This window comes from Lithobates pipiens, unplaced genomic scaffold (assembly GCF_037356315.1).
Source record: "Lithobates pipiens isolate NorthernLeopardFrog02 unplaced genomic scaffold, aLitPip1_a1.2 Scaffold_17, whole genome shotgun sequence".
Taxonomy (NCBI): Eukaryota; Metazoa; Chordata; class Amphibia; order Anura; family Ranidae; genus Lithobates; species Lithobates pipiens.
This window is the reverse complement of record NW_027507755.1, coordinates 8,831,890-8,846,022: the sequence shown is the minus strand read 5'-3', so window position 1 is coordinate 8,846,022 and position 14,133 is coordinate 8,831,890. Positions and strand designations below refer to the sequence as shown.

At 42.8% G+C, this 14,133-nt stretch overlaps 1 protein-coding gene across 1 annotated transcript in view; it reads left to right on the top strand.

Annotated features, from left to right (window-relative positions):
• The window catches only part of CEP295 (centrosomal protein 295), a 150,450-nt gene that overhangs the window by 14,670 nt on the left and 121,647 nt on the right, over positions 1-14,133 (top strand). The window contains 3 exon segments of the mRNA XM_077484983.1: positions 5,612-5,736; positions 9,365-9,458; positions 12,501-12,617. Coding sequence (XP_077341109.1) covers positions 5,612-5,736; positions 9,365-9,458; positions 12,501-12,617 — 336 coding nt within the window.

The following is a 14,133-nucleotide window of genomic DNA, read 5'->3' as shown; positions in this document are numbered from 1 at the left end:
TCTATCTGGATGCCTATTAACTACAATATGTTGACACGCACATGAGTTTCAACGCTTCTGGGAAGGCTGTCCACAAGGTTTAGGAGTGTCTGGGATTGTTTGACCATTCTTCCAGAAGTGCACTGATTTGGACAAGAAGGCGTGGCTCAGTCTCTGCTCTAATTCATCCCAAAGGTGTTCTATCGGGTTGAGGTCAGGACTCTGTGCAGGCCAGTCAAGTTCTTCCACCCCAAACTCGCTCATCCTTGTCTTTATGGACCTTGCTTTGTGCACTGGTCCAAATAATTTTGATGGAGGGGGGATTATGGTGTGGGGTTGTTTTTCAGAGGTTGGGCTCGGCCCCTTAGTTCCAGTAAAGGGAACACTTAAGGCGTCAGCATACCAAGACATTTTGGACAATTTCAGGCTCCCAACTTTGTGGGAACAGTTTGGGGATGGCCCCTTGTCCCAACATGACTGCGTGCCAGTGCACAAAGCAAGTTCCATAAAGTAATGGATGAGCGAGTTTGAGAAACTTGACTGGCCTGCACAGAGTCCTGTTTTCGACCCAATACTATACCTTTTGGGATGAAATATAGCGGAGACTGCTAACCAGGCCTTCTCGTTCACATCAGTGCCTGACCTCGCAATTGCGTTTCTGGAAGAATGGTCAAACATTCCCATAGACACACTCCTAAATCTTATGGACGGCCTTCCCAGAAGAGTTGAAGATGGTATTGGTGAAAAGGGTGGGCCAACTCAATATTGAACCCTACGGACCTTCTTTGTTCGCTGAATGCTCTGCAGTTTTAGCAGGGATACCACGTTACTTTACAGATTCAACTAAGTATGTGATAACAGAATCTTTTACAGGAAATATTTAGAAATCCTGTTATCCGCTCTGTTATAAGATTATATCATGTGCAGTGGGTGTGTGTTCTACTGGGAGACATTTTTCTGTTTTACGGTTTAAATTGTTTTTTTTTTTTTTTTTTTTTTTTTTTTTTTGACAAAGCTACTGTAATTGCCTAAGAACCTTACACAGTAATCCGCTTGCCATCCAGTTCCTGCCAAATCCTCTTGGCAGACAAAGGATTCATTTATTACTCCTTGCTCTTCTCATAACAATGCATTGCTATTTAGTTTGAGGACTATGGCTATTGACTTGGCATTTTGTTGCCATAAAGCTCATTTAAAACACGTTTGTAAGAGTGTGATCTATATTTGAAATGGTTCTAAACCCAAGAACAAATAATTAGTATTATGCAGCTAACCAGTCCTTCCTTGTGGTGATTGCCTTTGTCTTTCTGTGGTGATCCTGCCAGTAAGGTCTGGTTCACACCTGTGCAATTTTTTTTTATTTTTTTTGTGCTTTTTCCAGAAACTCACTACAGTCCATTTAACACGGTTGTTTCCTATGTTACACATTCACATCTGCTTTTTTGGAAAGGGTCAGGAACTTTTTAAAAATGCAAAACGGTGCATTTTTGTGTTAATAGACTTCAGTGGAAAAGCTGCAGAAAAGCATGTAATGCGTTTTTTGCTTTGATTTGAATTTATTTTTTTTTGCAAACGTGCAAAAAGCACTGTAGAAACAGGTAAAAAAAAAAAAAAAAAACTGCATAGCTGTGAACCAGGCCTAACGCACTACCTGTCCTGGGTGACAACACTCATCCATTGTACTATATCTACAGAGAGCAGTGTTGTCGCATGACAGGTGTTAGGACTACAGAACCTCTCCTCATCTCTGTAACATGGGTAAGGGGTGCTATGTAGTTCTCAGAGATAGCCAGCAACGATCTCTGTTAATTATAAGGGATCAGCAGAGGAAACGAGCACAGAATTTCTGCCAGGGTCAATAGTGTGTGTGTGTGTGTGTGTGTGTGTGTGTGTGTGTGTGTGTTGTATATTTATCTGCTCAATATGAGCAAAAAAACTATTAAAAGTGTTTGTTTTATTATACCAGACCAATAATATTCCATCTTTACAACTGTTTCATTTTGCACCCATATTGAAGGGTGTGCAGTGAGAGAAATTTCAGTACAGAAGAGGAGCTTGTACAGTTTCAACACTGAAGGAAAGGTTGGAGTTCAGCTTTAAGGCTAAATTCACCTGTAAGAACATGTTGCAGGTAAAACTGTATTTTGGGAGTAACATGTGTCTAAGCACCCACCTCCCTATGATGGCATGTGGGGCTTCTATCCCCTCGCCCCCCCCCCTCCCCCTCCCCCTGGTACTGTCACATTTGATCTAGGCATGCCATTCATTCACAGAGATCTGCTAATTAATTACAAGTCCCATATGGCGGATGAACTTGCAGTTTTCAATGGACTACAGTGGGGTAGTTGGTACACTCATAGTCCACTGACACCTTCCTCCAGCATTATAACTTAAAGCCTGTACAGAGGTATAGTCAGAAAGTTGGACAAGTAGTGTGCAGGAGCATTTAAGGAGGAGTATTAAAGTGTTACTAAACCCCCAACAGTAGAATTTGTTTATGCAGTAAAGCATGCTTGTTATGGAACCTAAGGGGTTAATCCTCTGCATTGTGTAAATAGGCTGTTTGATCCTGTTATTCCCCTTCCTGCATTCCCCTTCCTGCATTCCCCTTACTGCATTGTCTGCAAAACATGTTCAGATAAGACAGCTCGTGGAGTCAGGCTGAACATGCTCAGTTTGGTGTGTATTGCTAGAGAGGGTTTTTTATTTTTTTGGGGTAGAGTGCATGTGATCAAGACAGGGCCAATCAGCACTGTCCAGGCAGAGGGTCAGGGGTCCTGCATCCTGATAGGACAGCCAGTGCAGCATGAAATATCATCCTACAAGCTTTACCCAGACACTGATAGAAGTTGCAAGACTGCTATATACCGCTGATAAGAAAAGGTATTTAGCAGTTTATGTTTACTAAAATAATTGCATTTTCGTGTTCTGTGGGAGACCAGCTCTGTAATCGTTTGTTCCTTTTTTTTTTTTTACACAGATATATATTTTTCTGATCTTGAAGCGTTCTAAGGAGACAAAACATAAATGTGCATGTATTGCAGAGATTTACTGCCTACCGCATCTAAATCGTTAGTTATAGTTAGAATAAAAAAAGAGGGTGTTCTTACCGGCTCTATGCAAGAATATTACACACATTTCTCGAGTCCCCACTGGCGCTCTGCACTTCTCCTCTTCTGCATGTGCCTCCATAGCAAGAGCTATGCTATGGGGACACACATGCAGGAGCGGTCCTGAGCAGGGCTGTATGCGTCCATAGACACATACAGCTTGGCTCGGTCATGCCCACTGCTCTCATATTACAGAATTTGACTGACAGCAGCAGGCACCAATGGCTCCTTCTGGTCTCAGTGTAGCCTGTGACAGAGAAGAGATGAAGCTGGGCATAGCGCTGGATCGGGAGTGGATTCAAACAGGTAGTTGAAGGATATTTACCTTAATGCAGGCACAGTCCATTTAAGAAACATTCTTTCTACAGCCTTTGGCTGCCTGCACAGTGAGAGACATTCTTGATTGTAGGTAACACAATCTATAGAGAATGCGGTATGGGGTTTTTTCCTTCTTTTTTTTTTTTTTTTTTTTTTTTTTTTTTTTGTTCGGCTTCAATAAATTGAAGGCCAGAGATCAGATTCTTGCTCAAAATACTTGTGCCTAATTGTTACCATAATTTTATTTGTACATTGTATATTCTTTTTCCTTCCTTCTGTGCTTTTATCTGAGTCATGTAAAAGCCCTCACACCTACTATTGAGGCCATTAGAGATTACATGCGGCAGACTTGGCAGGGTTTCCTAGGATTAGCAGTGGGAGGTTGACAACTCCCGCAGCTATTACCGGCCGCTCGCACGGTATTGCTCACTCAGCGACAATGATTGGCCCTGTATGTAGATGGACTGCGTCCAGGGCCATTCCTTCTCAGGCAATCACTCCATGAGTGATTTACTTGTGAGCAGCCACAGTTCGCTGTGGAAGCTGTCTGCCTACTGTTGCTTTTTAATGGGGCTGCTGACTGCTTCTAAATCGCTGGCAACCCCCGCTAGGTCTCCTGCTTGTAATCGCTAATGACTCCATTCAGAAGTGTGAATGAGGCCTAAAAGTCTAATACACAAACATTTTCACAGTATTATTTTCCTTTTATCTTCTTTTGCTTAAAAAGCTTTCAACATACAATCTAGTTCAAGCTCTTTGGTAACTTTCATGTGCATTATTGTCCAGTGTTCCTCATCTCCAGCCTAAGAATTTTCTAATGTTGACCACTACTTTTTTTTCCCCACTTTCCTGCTCACCATTGTTTTCTCTTGGAGTGTTCAACCTATGTGTGTGTGTGTGTGTGTGTGTGTGTGCGCCAGTGCTGTGCCACTTTCTCACTGACTGTCCTAGGCAGCTCAACTGTCTGATTGTACCGTATATACTCGAGTATAGGCCGACCCGAATATAAGCCGAGGCCCCCAATTTACCCCCAAAAAAACTGGCAAACTTATTGACTCGTGTATAAGCCGAGGGTGAGACATGCCTGTCCATCCCTGTGTGTGTGTCCGTCCATCCCTGTGTGTCCGTCCATCCCTGTGTGTCCGTCCATCCCTGTGTGTCCGTCCATCCCTGTGTGTCCGTCCATCCCTGTGTGTCCGTCCATCCCTGTGTGTCCGTCCATCCCTGTGTGTCCGTCCATCCATCCCTGTGTGTGTGTCCATCCATCCATCCATCCATCCCTGTGTGTGTGTGTGTCCATCCATCCATCCATCCCTGTGTGTGTGTGTCTCCATCCATCCATCCATCCATCCCTGTGTGTGTGTGTCTCCATCCATCCATCCATCCATCCATCCCTGTGTGTGTGTGTCTCCATCCATCCATCCATCCATCCCTGTGTGTGTCTCCATCCATGTGTGTGTGTGTGTGTGTGTGTGTGTGTGTGTGTGTGTGTGTGTCCAGCCTACCTTTGTCCCGAGCCTCCGTCCCGTGCCTTGCCTCCGTCCCGTGCCGTGCCTTGCCTCCTTGCATCCGTCCCGTGTCGTGCCTTGCCTTGCCCCCGTCCCGTCCCGTGCCGTGCCGTCCCGTGCCCTCTTCGTCGGCGGCCATTGTAAAGTTCAAAAGCTGCGCCGCCGCCTTCGCCTGTGATAGGCGGAACACTGAATTTCCCAGCAGCCTGTGTTCCGCCTATCACAGACGTCGTATCATCCTCGTCCGTAGTACGAGGATGATACGACGTCCGTGATAGGCGGAACACAGGCTGCTGGGAAATTCAGTGTTCCGCCTATCACAGGCGAAGGCGGAGCCGGAGGCGCGGCTTTTGAATAGAATGGCCGCTGTCTGTCTGCTCGACACGCTGATCGAGCGGGCAGACAGCGATGACTCGAGTATAAGCCGAGGGGGGCACTTTCAGCCTCAAAAAAGAGGCTGAAAATCTCGGCTTATACTCGAGTATATACGGTACTACTTTATACATTGCTAGGAACTGCATGGTAGAGACTTGTGTGTTTGAGGAGCCATTTGGCTTACTTAGCCGTGACACTGTATTTTATAACTACTGTAGGATGACTGAGACTAGTATTCTATGCTATACTAGTTTGGTAAATGGTGACTATTATTATATATATATATATATATATATATATATATTTTTTTTTTTATTCTAGGAGCCAGATTTGAAGGAAATTGAGCGGATTCAAACTTTGAACAAGAAGAAGGCTGAGCAGAGGCACAGAGAGGCCTTGCTGGAGCTAAAGCAACACAAACAGAAGGAACATAAAGATCAGACCTGGTAAGCTGCGATATGAAGACCTGCACTTTAAACTGAAGGCGATTGCCATTTGTTTAGCTGCTATAACATTAAGTCTCTGCAGCAGTGTTTGCAATGTTGATCGGTTCATCTTCTCAAGTCTTGAAAACTAATGCTACTTTCAGACTGGGGCAGACGTCGGCGGTAAAGTGGTGCTATTTTTAGTGCTGCTGTACCGTAGTTTTAGCAGCACTATTTGGCCGCTAGTGGGGTGGTTTTAACCCCCACTAGCAGTCCGCAAAGGGGGATTAAAACCACCTGCAAGGCACTGCTGCCTCATTGTTTTCAATGGGCAGGGGCCCTTTAGGAGCTGCATATTGCAGGATGGTAAAAAGTCTTGCAAGCCACATCTTTGTAGTGCTGTAGGAGCGGTGTATACACCGCTCCTACAGCGCTACAAAGATGCGGCTTGCAGGGTTGTTTTTTTTTTTTTAACCGTCCTGCAAGCACACCTCTCCAGTGTGCAAGCCCTCGGGCTTGCACGCTGGAGAGACAGGAGAGGCTCTTTACAGGTGCTATGCCGGCACTATTTAGTGCTGTAGCGCCTGTAAAACACCTTGTTGTGGGGGAGCGGGTACCTGGTATTGACAGATACCTGCTCCCACTTCCTGCTGAATTTGGCCCTCACTGCAGTTGGCCCAATGAGAAAGCGTAACGTGACATGCGCAGCAGGAAACCAGCTGTAAAGCCGCAAGGATTCACTGCTGGTTTCCCTTACCCAAGATGGCTGTGCCAGCACCTGGGAGCCGAGTCTGCTTGGGCAGGTTAGTGCTTTTAATAGTAAAAGTCAGAAGCTGTAGCTGTTGACTTTACATTTTTTGGTGGTAGGGCAGGAGCTCCTCTTAAAATTGTCAACCCAGCCTGGAACAGTCACACTATAGCTAATATTTTATAAAATCAGCAAATCGCAAACAATCTAGCTAGAACTTGTAAGATGTTTGCTGCTGTTTTTATTTAGGCCATGGACTGGAGGTCCATTTACTGGCAGTGCTATGGTCCTTATAAACTAGAGGAAAAATTGTTTGAAAATTGGACATTTGGACAGTTTGTTGGTCTTCCGTTTAGTTAATGGGTACAATTAGAAAATCAGTGTTTTAACTTTTTTGAGCCAAAAAATTGAAGGCAAAGCTTGGAGTTCTGCAGAATGGACTGATTTGAAAGGTTAATGTGTTTCATTAAAAATCACTGCGCATATGTGATAGCCAACCAGGAAGTTTAACAGTCATGTGAACAACGATTACAAGAGCAATCATTCAGAAAGGGGCTTACAGCAATAGGACATACAAGCAATATATATCCCATTTTTTTTATTTTTTTTATTTCAATATTCCCTGAAAAAAAAATAGGAGAAATGAAAAAGAATAAAGACCAAAGAATGCAATAATATAAGCGTATAGCAAAATATTTTTTTGCAAATTACCTAAACATAATTACAAACGCTTTATTTTTTTGGGGCATAGGTTCAAGAAATTCCACTTGACCTCCTAGAAGGTTTACCCCCTTCCCTGACCCTGACTTTTGACTAAAATGCCGTTTTAGTAGACTAAAATAGTGTTAATTTAGTTGACGAAATTAACACTGCTAACTAGGGGTACAACGGATCAAAAAACGTTCGGATCAGAGTCACGGATCGTATCATTTTTCGGATCAGCAAATAATAATTGAATTTGCAAAAACCTGTGAAAATTCCACCACCATATAGTTCCCACTGTAATATTGGCTGGGTATCGCATAGGGGTGCAACTGACCAAAAATCTCATGGATCGGATCAGTCACGGATTGGGTTATTTTTCGGATCAGCAAATAATTGCATTTGCAAAAACCTGTGAAAATTCCACCACCATATAGTTCCCACTGTAATATCCACAATCTTCCCGACTGTAATATGAGCTGGGTATGAGCAGGGATGGCTGTTACAGAGCAGCGTTGTGGGCACTACAGATCCAGCCCACAGCACTGCTTTTATCCGATCTCTCCCCTCCACTGTACAGATCAGTACACAGAGGGCAGCAAGGCCGGGACCGCGGAGTGCGCCAATCTGAGCGGGGTGACCCATTCAGATCACGGATCAGTGATGATCCGTTGCATCCCTACTGCTAACCAGGCCAATTTTTGCGATCGGCATTACTTTAACTGAAACTGTACTACTTATTGTGGCACAAATAGAAATTCCTTTTGGTGGTATTTTGATCACCTCTGCGGTTTTTATTATTTAGATGGGCTGCCGTGTGTCTTTTACTGAAGAGCAGCTTCAGTCTGGCTACTCTACCATACAGGGCTGGTTGGTGGAGTGCTGTAGAGATGGTTGTTCTTCTGGAAGGTTCTCCTCTCTCCACAGAGCAACGCTGGAGCGCTGTAAGTGACCATCAGGTTCTTCTTGGTCACCTCCCTGACTAAGGTCCTCCTCTGCAGATCGTTTGGCCAAGCAGCGTGCTGTAGGCAGAGTCTTAGTGATTCCAAAATTTCTTCCATTTATGGATATTGGAGGCCACTGTGCTCATTGGAACCTTCAATGCTGCAGAAATGTTTCTGTACCCTTCCCCAGATCTGTGCCAAGGTACAATCCTGTGTCGGAGGTCGACAGACAATTCCTTGGGATTCATGGCTTGGCTTGTGTTCTGACATGCACTATTGAGACCCCTTTCACACCAGGGCGTTTTGCAGGCGCTATAGCGTTAGAAATAGCGCCTGCAATCCGCCCTAAAAAAGCTGTACCATTGTCTGTAGTGTGAAAGCTCGAGGGCTACAGCGGTGCGCTGGCAGGACGTCAGGGAAAAGTCCTGCCAGCAGCTTCTTTGGAGCGGTGTGTTTACTGCTCCTCCACTGCTGCTCCCCATTGAAATCAATGGGGCAGCTCTGTAATACTGCCGGCAAAACGCCGCTAATGCGGCATATGGCTGGCGGTTTTAACCCTTTCTCGGCCGCTAGCGGGGGTTAAAAGTACCCTGCTAGCGGCCAAAATGCGCTGCAAATCTGGCGGTAAAACGCTGCTTAAAAAAAACGGGGTTTTACCGCCGACGCTATGGGCGGTGTGGTGTTAAAGGGGTCTAACTGTGGTGTCTTGTATAGACAGGTGTGTGCCTTTCCAAATCGCGTGCAATCAACCGAATTTACCACAGGTGGACTCCAATCAAGTTGTAGAAACATCTCAAAGATGATCAGTGGAAACAAGGAGGCACCTGAGCTCAATTTCGAGTGTCATGGCAAAGGATGTGAATACTTATGTACATGGGATTTTTTTGTTTTTTATTTTTTCTTCTTTTTAATAAATTTGCAAAGATTTCAATCAAACTTCTTTTGACGTTGTCATTATGGGGTATTTTTAGAATTTTGAGGAAAATACATGTAATCCATTTTGGCTGTAACGGAACAAAATGTGGAAAAGGTGAAGCGCTGGGGATACTTTCCGGATGCACTGTATGATTCTGACAGGTTCTCCAAGTAACATTCTCAACCTCCTTGGCACTAGAGGCAGATTGATTTTAATTAGATATAATAAGCTCCTCATACCAATTTAATAGGGGTGACCTCTGCTTTACTAGTGTGATGTTTCCAATAGAAAGTGCCTCTTCACTTAATAATTCATTTCATATTATCTCTCTAAACTCAGGCATATTAAAGCCCGTAGAAAAGCACTTGAAATTGAAAAGGAGCGTGCAGCAAAAGTCGCCAGTCTGCCCCCACCACCACCAGATCCACTCGAGGTAAATACTTACCTGGGTTGTATTGTTATTAAAAGCAATTATGCTTTGTTTGACAGAGCTGTTGTATGGCTGTAGCATTACCTCCTATTATGATTTCGATTTTGTGAAAAGTCTCCAAATGACTCTTGACTATGTGTGCAAAGATACAGATTGTACTTTGCAGTGTGTGTGTGTGTGTATATGTATGTATGTGTGTGTGTGTGTGTGTATGTGTGTATATATATATATATATATATATATATATATATATATATATATATATATATATATATATATATATATATATATATATATATATATATATATATATATATAATATTCGTCATGTGTTCAACGTGGAATGTATACTTTGTATTTATAGAGTGACACAGGGACAAATTGCATGTACCCTTTTATTTATTTTTCTTTGATCTCCTGCACCTTTATAAACATACAAGTGCATCTCAATTTTTTTTTAAATATAATTAAAAAGTGAATTTATTTCAGTAATTCAATTAGAAAAGTGAATTTTGTATATTATGTACATACACACAGAGTGATATATTTCAAGCATTTCTTTCTTTTTAATTTTGACGATCACGGCTTGTAGCTAGTGAAATCCCAAAATTCAATATCTCCTAAAATTTAAAATATTGTGAAAAAGTTTAATATTGTAGACTCATGGTGTTGCACTCTAATCAGCTAATTAACTCAAAACACCTGTAAAGGTTTCCTGAACCTTTAAATCAGGGGTGCCCAACCAGTGGCCCGTGGAGCCCTCTGATGTGAACATGACCTCCTGCTTCTGGATGGTGGGTCAACAAGCCCAGATCACAGGTTGCCAACCTGCCATCCCATAGAATCAGTGTGAATGAACCCGGTGGTAGAAGATGCAAACGGCTGCAGAGCATAAGCCAATGCTTCCTGTATAGCACCGGCTCCTGTCACAGGTGGAGTGATACCAAATGCACTCTGCTTGGGACAGCAACAACTGGCGATACCTGAATAGAATACTGTTAAAGGTAGGTTTCTTACTAAAATCACAGTGTCTATATGGGCATATCTCTACTAGGCCGCTTTAAAACTGATCCACAGGCGCAGTGCACCTGCAGGTTACCTGCACTGAGCTATAGGCTTCTGTTATCAGAGGGTTTGGCTCCCTTTCAGAAGGTGCACCACACCTCAGGATGGAATAGAATTCTATGGCAAAGTGCAGCTAACCCGCTTGAAACCCACAAGTACACTGTGATGCACCTGCAGTGTGGGTAAATCACAGCGCATCAGTGTGAAAGCAGTCTTGGGCCAGTTTCACACAATCTTACCCTCCATTCTCCTCTATGGAGCGGCAGATGTAAATGGACTTGTCTGTTTACATCCACCTACCTCCAGTTCGATCAGTTAAAAAAAACAACAAAGGGATTTGTCCCCTTCCATCTGGGCAGAATTTGAGGGCCCATAGAGTAGAGCTGGCTGTGTCCATGTCCACTCTGCATATGCAAAGTGGACACAGACCTTATTGTGGCCCGTGACAGGTTACCAAGTTGCGCAAGTCGCCCTCTCTATTTAAAAGGTTAGGCACCCCTGCTTTAAATGGTCTCTGTCTGGTTCAGTAGGTTACACACTCACGAGTAAGACTGCTGACTTCACAATTGTCCAGAAGACTCTCATTGACACCCTCCACAATGAGGGTAAGTCACAGAAGGTCATTGCTAAAGAAACTGGCTGTTCAGAATGCTGTATCCAGTCATTAATGGAAAGTGGAGTGGAACGAAAAGTGTGGCAGAAAAAGGTGCACACGCAACAGGGATAACCACAGCCATGAGAGGTTTGTGAGGCAAAGGCCATTCAAGAATTTGGGGGAGATTCACAAGGAGTGGACTACAGCTGGTGTCAATGCTTCAAGAGCCACCACACATAGACGTATCTAGGACTGTCACATTCCTTGTGTCAAGCCATTCCTGAACCGGAGACAGAAGCATTACCTGGGCTAAAGAGAAAAAGGACCAGACTGTTGCTCGGTGGTCCAAAGTTCTATTTTCGTAGGAAAGTAAATTTTACATTTCATTTGAGAATCAAATGTCCCTGAGTCTGGAGGAAGAATAGAGGCACAGAATCCAAGCTGCATGAGGTCCAGTGTGAGGTTTCCACAGTCACTGAAGATTTGGCGAGCCGTGTCATCTGCTGGTGTTGGTCCACTGTGTTTTATCAATTCCAAAGTCAGTGCAGACTTCTACCAGGAAATTCTAGAGCACTAAATGCTTACTTTTGCTGACTAGCTTTGGGTCTTATGTAATGTCATTTTGGGAGATACTGAATTTGTGTTTTCACTAGCTTTAAGCCATAATCGTCAAAATTAAAAGAGAAATGCTTGAAATATATCACTGTGTGTGATGAATCTATAGAATATAGGAGTTTTACTTTTTGAATTGAATTACTGAAACTTTTTGATCTAATTTTTTCAGATGCACCTGTATAGAGCGGAAAATATTGATTCAACAAACATGTGATGCATATAAACTTTTTGCAACATACAAGGAGTGTGTGTGTGTATATATGTATGTATGTATATATATATATATATATATATATATATATATATATATATATATATATATATATATATATATATATATATATATATATATATATATACACACAACTCCTTTTTTTTTTTTTTTTTTAGATATTTCTGCTTTGCTTTGGTCAGAAATATAAGATAATGTTTTTGTATTTTAAACTATGCTGTGAGTGTATCGTCTGTTTCGGTAAGGCTCCATTTACACTTGTGTGATTTGTCATGCAACTTTGGACATCAAACTTGCATGACAAATCACACACCATCTTTTAATGCCGCCCATTCAAATTGGTGCAGCCTGCACTACTTTGGTGTGACTTTTGATGCGACTTTAATCCATATAATGTAACGTTGAATCAAAATTGCACCAAAAATGGAAATAGTGCAACTTCAGAGGCACACTAATGTGAAAGGAGCCTAATGACTTAAAGTAATGATTAGTTTTGAGATGATTAATATAGCTGACTGGATGTTCTCTGTTATGACAGAATCTTGAAGTTGTGAAAAGGCTGCCATTGGTAAAACTCTGCAATGTAGACAGCTTCTCTGTGTCTCACTACCACTTGCCTGAAGCCTACGTGGATCGAGAAATGGATACTGAGCAGGTGACATGAAATGCACATTATGCCGACTTTGGTTTTTATTGCATATGTACACTGCTGGAAAATTAAGTGTAATCTGTAAGCAAAAAAAGAGCAAATTCTGCAGACCATCCAACAATAAGCATCGTGTCTGTGCTGCTCAGCAATAGCCATTAACCACTTCCTTCCCTGCCCATAGTCAAATGATGTCCGCAGGAGGGAGCTCCTATTCTGGATGGGCGTCATATGACATCCTTGGCTTCCCGGGCATCTGGGGGGGGTACGCATACGTGCACGTCACTCAGGAGCCGGTGCGCGTGTCCGCTGGGCACCTGTGATTGCTGGTAATAAAGCAGGGATGTGGATCTGTGTGCATTAACACACAGATCCACGAACTGTCGGGGAGAAGAGACCGATGTGTTCCCAGTACAGAGGAACAGCAGTCGGTCTCCTCCCCTTGTGAGTCCCCTGCCCCTACAGCTAGAATCATTCCCTAGGTAATAGTTAACCCCTTGATCGCTCCCTAGTGTTAACCACTTCCCTGCTAGTGACCTTTATCAGTGCATTTTTACAGCACTGATCACTGTATAAATATGAATGGTTCCAAAATGGTGTCAAAAGTGTCCGATATGTCCGTCGCAATGTCACGAAAAAAACAGCAGATTGCTGCCATTACATAAAAAAAATAAAAATGCCATAAATCTATCCCTATTTTGTAGACTCTATAACTTTTGCGCAAACCAATAAATATACGCTTATTGTGATTTTTGATATTATTGTATCAAAAAGTAAAACTTTTTTTTTTTTTTTTCCCCCAAAAGTAAGAAATAGAAACCGCAGAGGTGATCCAATACCACCAAAAGAAAGCTCAATTTGTGGGGGAAAAATTATAAAAATGTAATTTGGGTACAGTGTTGCATGACTGCGCAATTGTCATTTAAAGTGCGATAGTGCTGAAAATTGGCCTGGGCAGGAAGGGGGTGAAAATGCCCAGTATTGAAGCGGTTAAAGTAGAACTATAGGCAAGACGTTTTCATTTTGGATGAGGACCAAACCCGTCAGATTTTTTATTTAAATTTTTTTTTCTGTGTCCCATTGCAGAGATTTTCTTCACTTCCTGTGATTTTTCTTTTACTTTAATGATAATGGTAAACAGGATGCATGTCTCTGGGGCACAGACCACAATAAAAACTGGCAGATGTTCTATTACCTCTCCACTCTGTCCAAAACTAAAAAAGAAAGTTTTGCCTTTTTAGTTATGCTTTAAAGCGGTTGTATAGTTCTTCTTTTTTTTTTTTTTTTTTTTACTTGCCTACAGGTAAGCCTATAATGTGGCTTACCTGTAGGTAAAAGAAAACCCTCCTAAACCTGTATGGTTTTGGAGATATTCCCCTCGCAATGAGCCACAGACGCCGGACCCTGCCGGAAAGAAATCACATGCGTGCGGGAGTGATGATATCGCGCCTCAGGCCACTCGGTGCCAGAGCCGCGATATCTGAAAGACACACACCGAGGGAACATTGTCAGCTCCCTCAGCGTG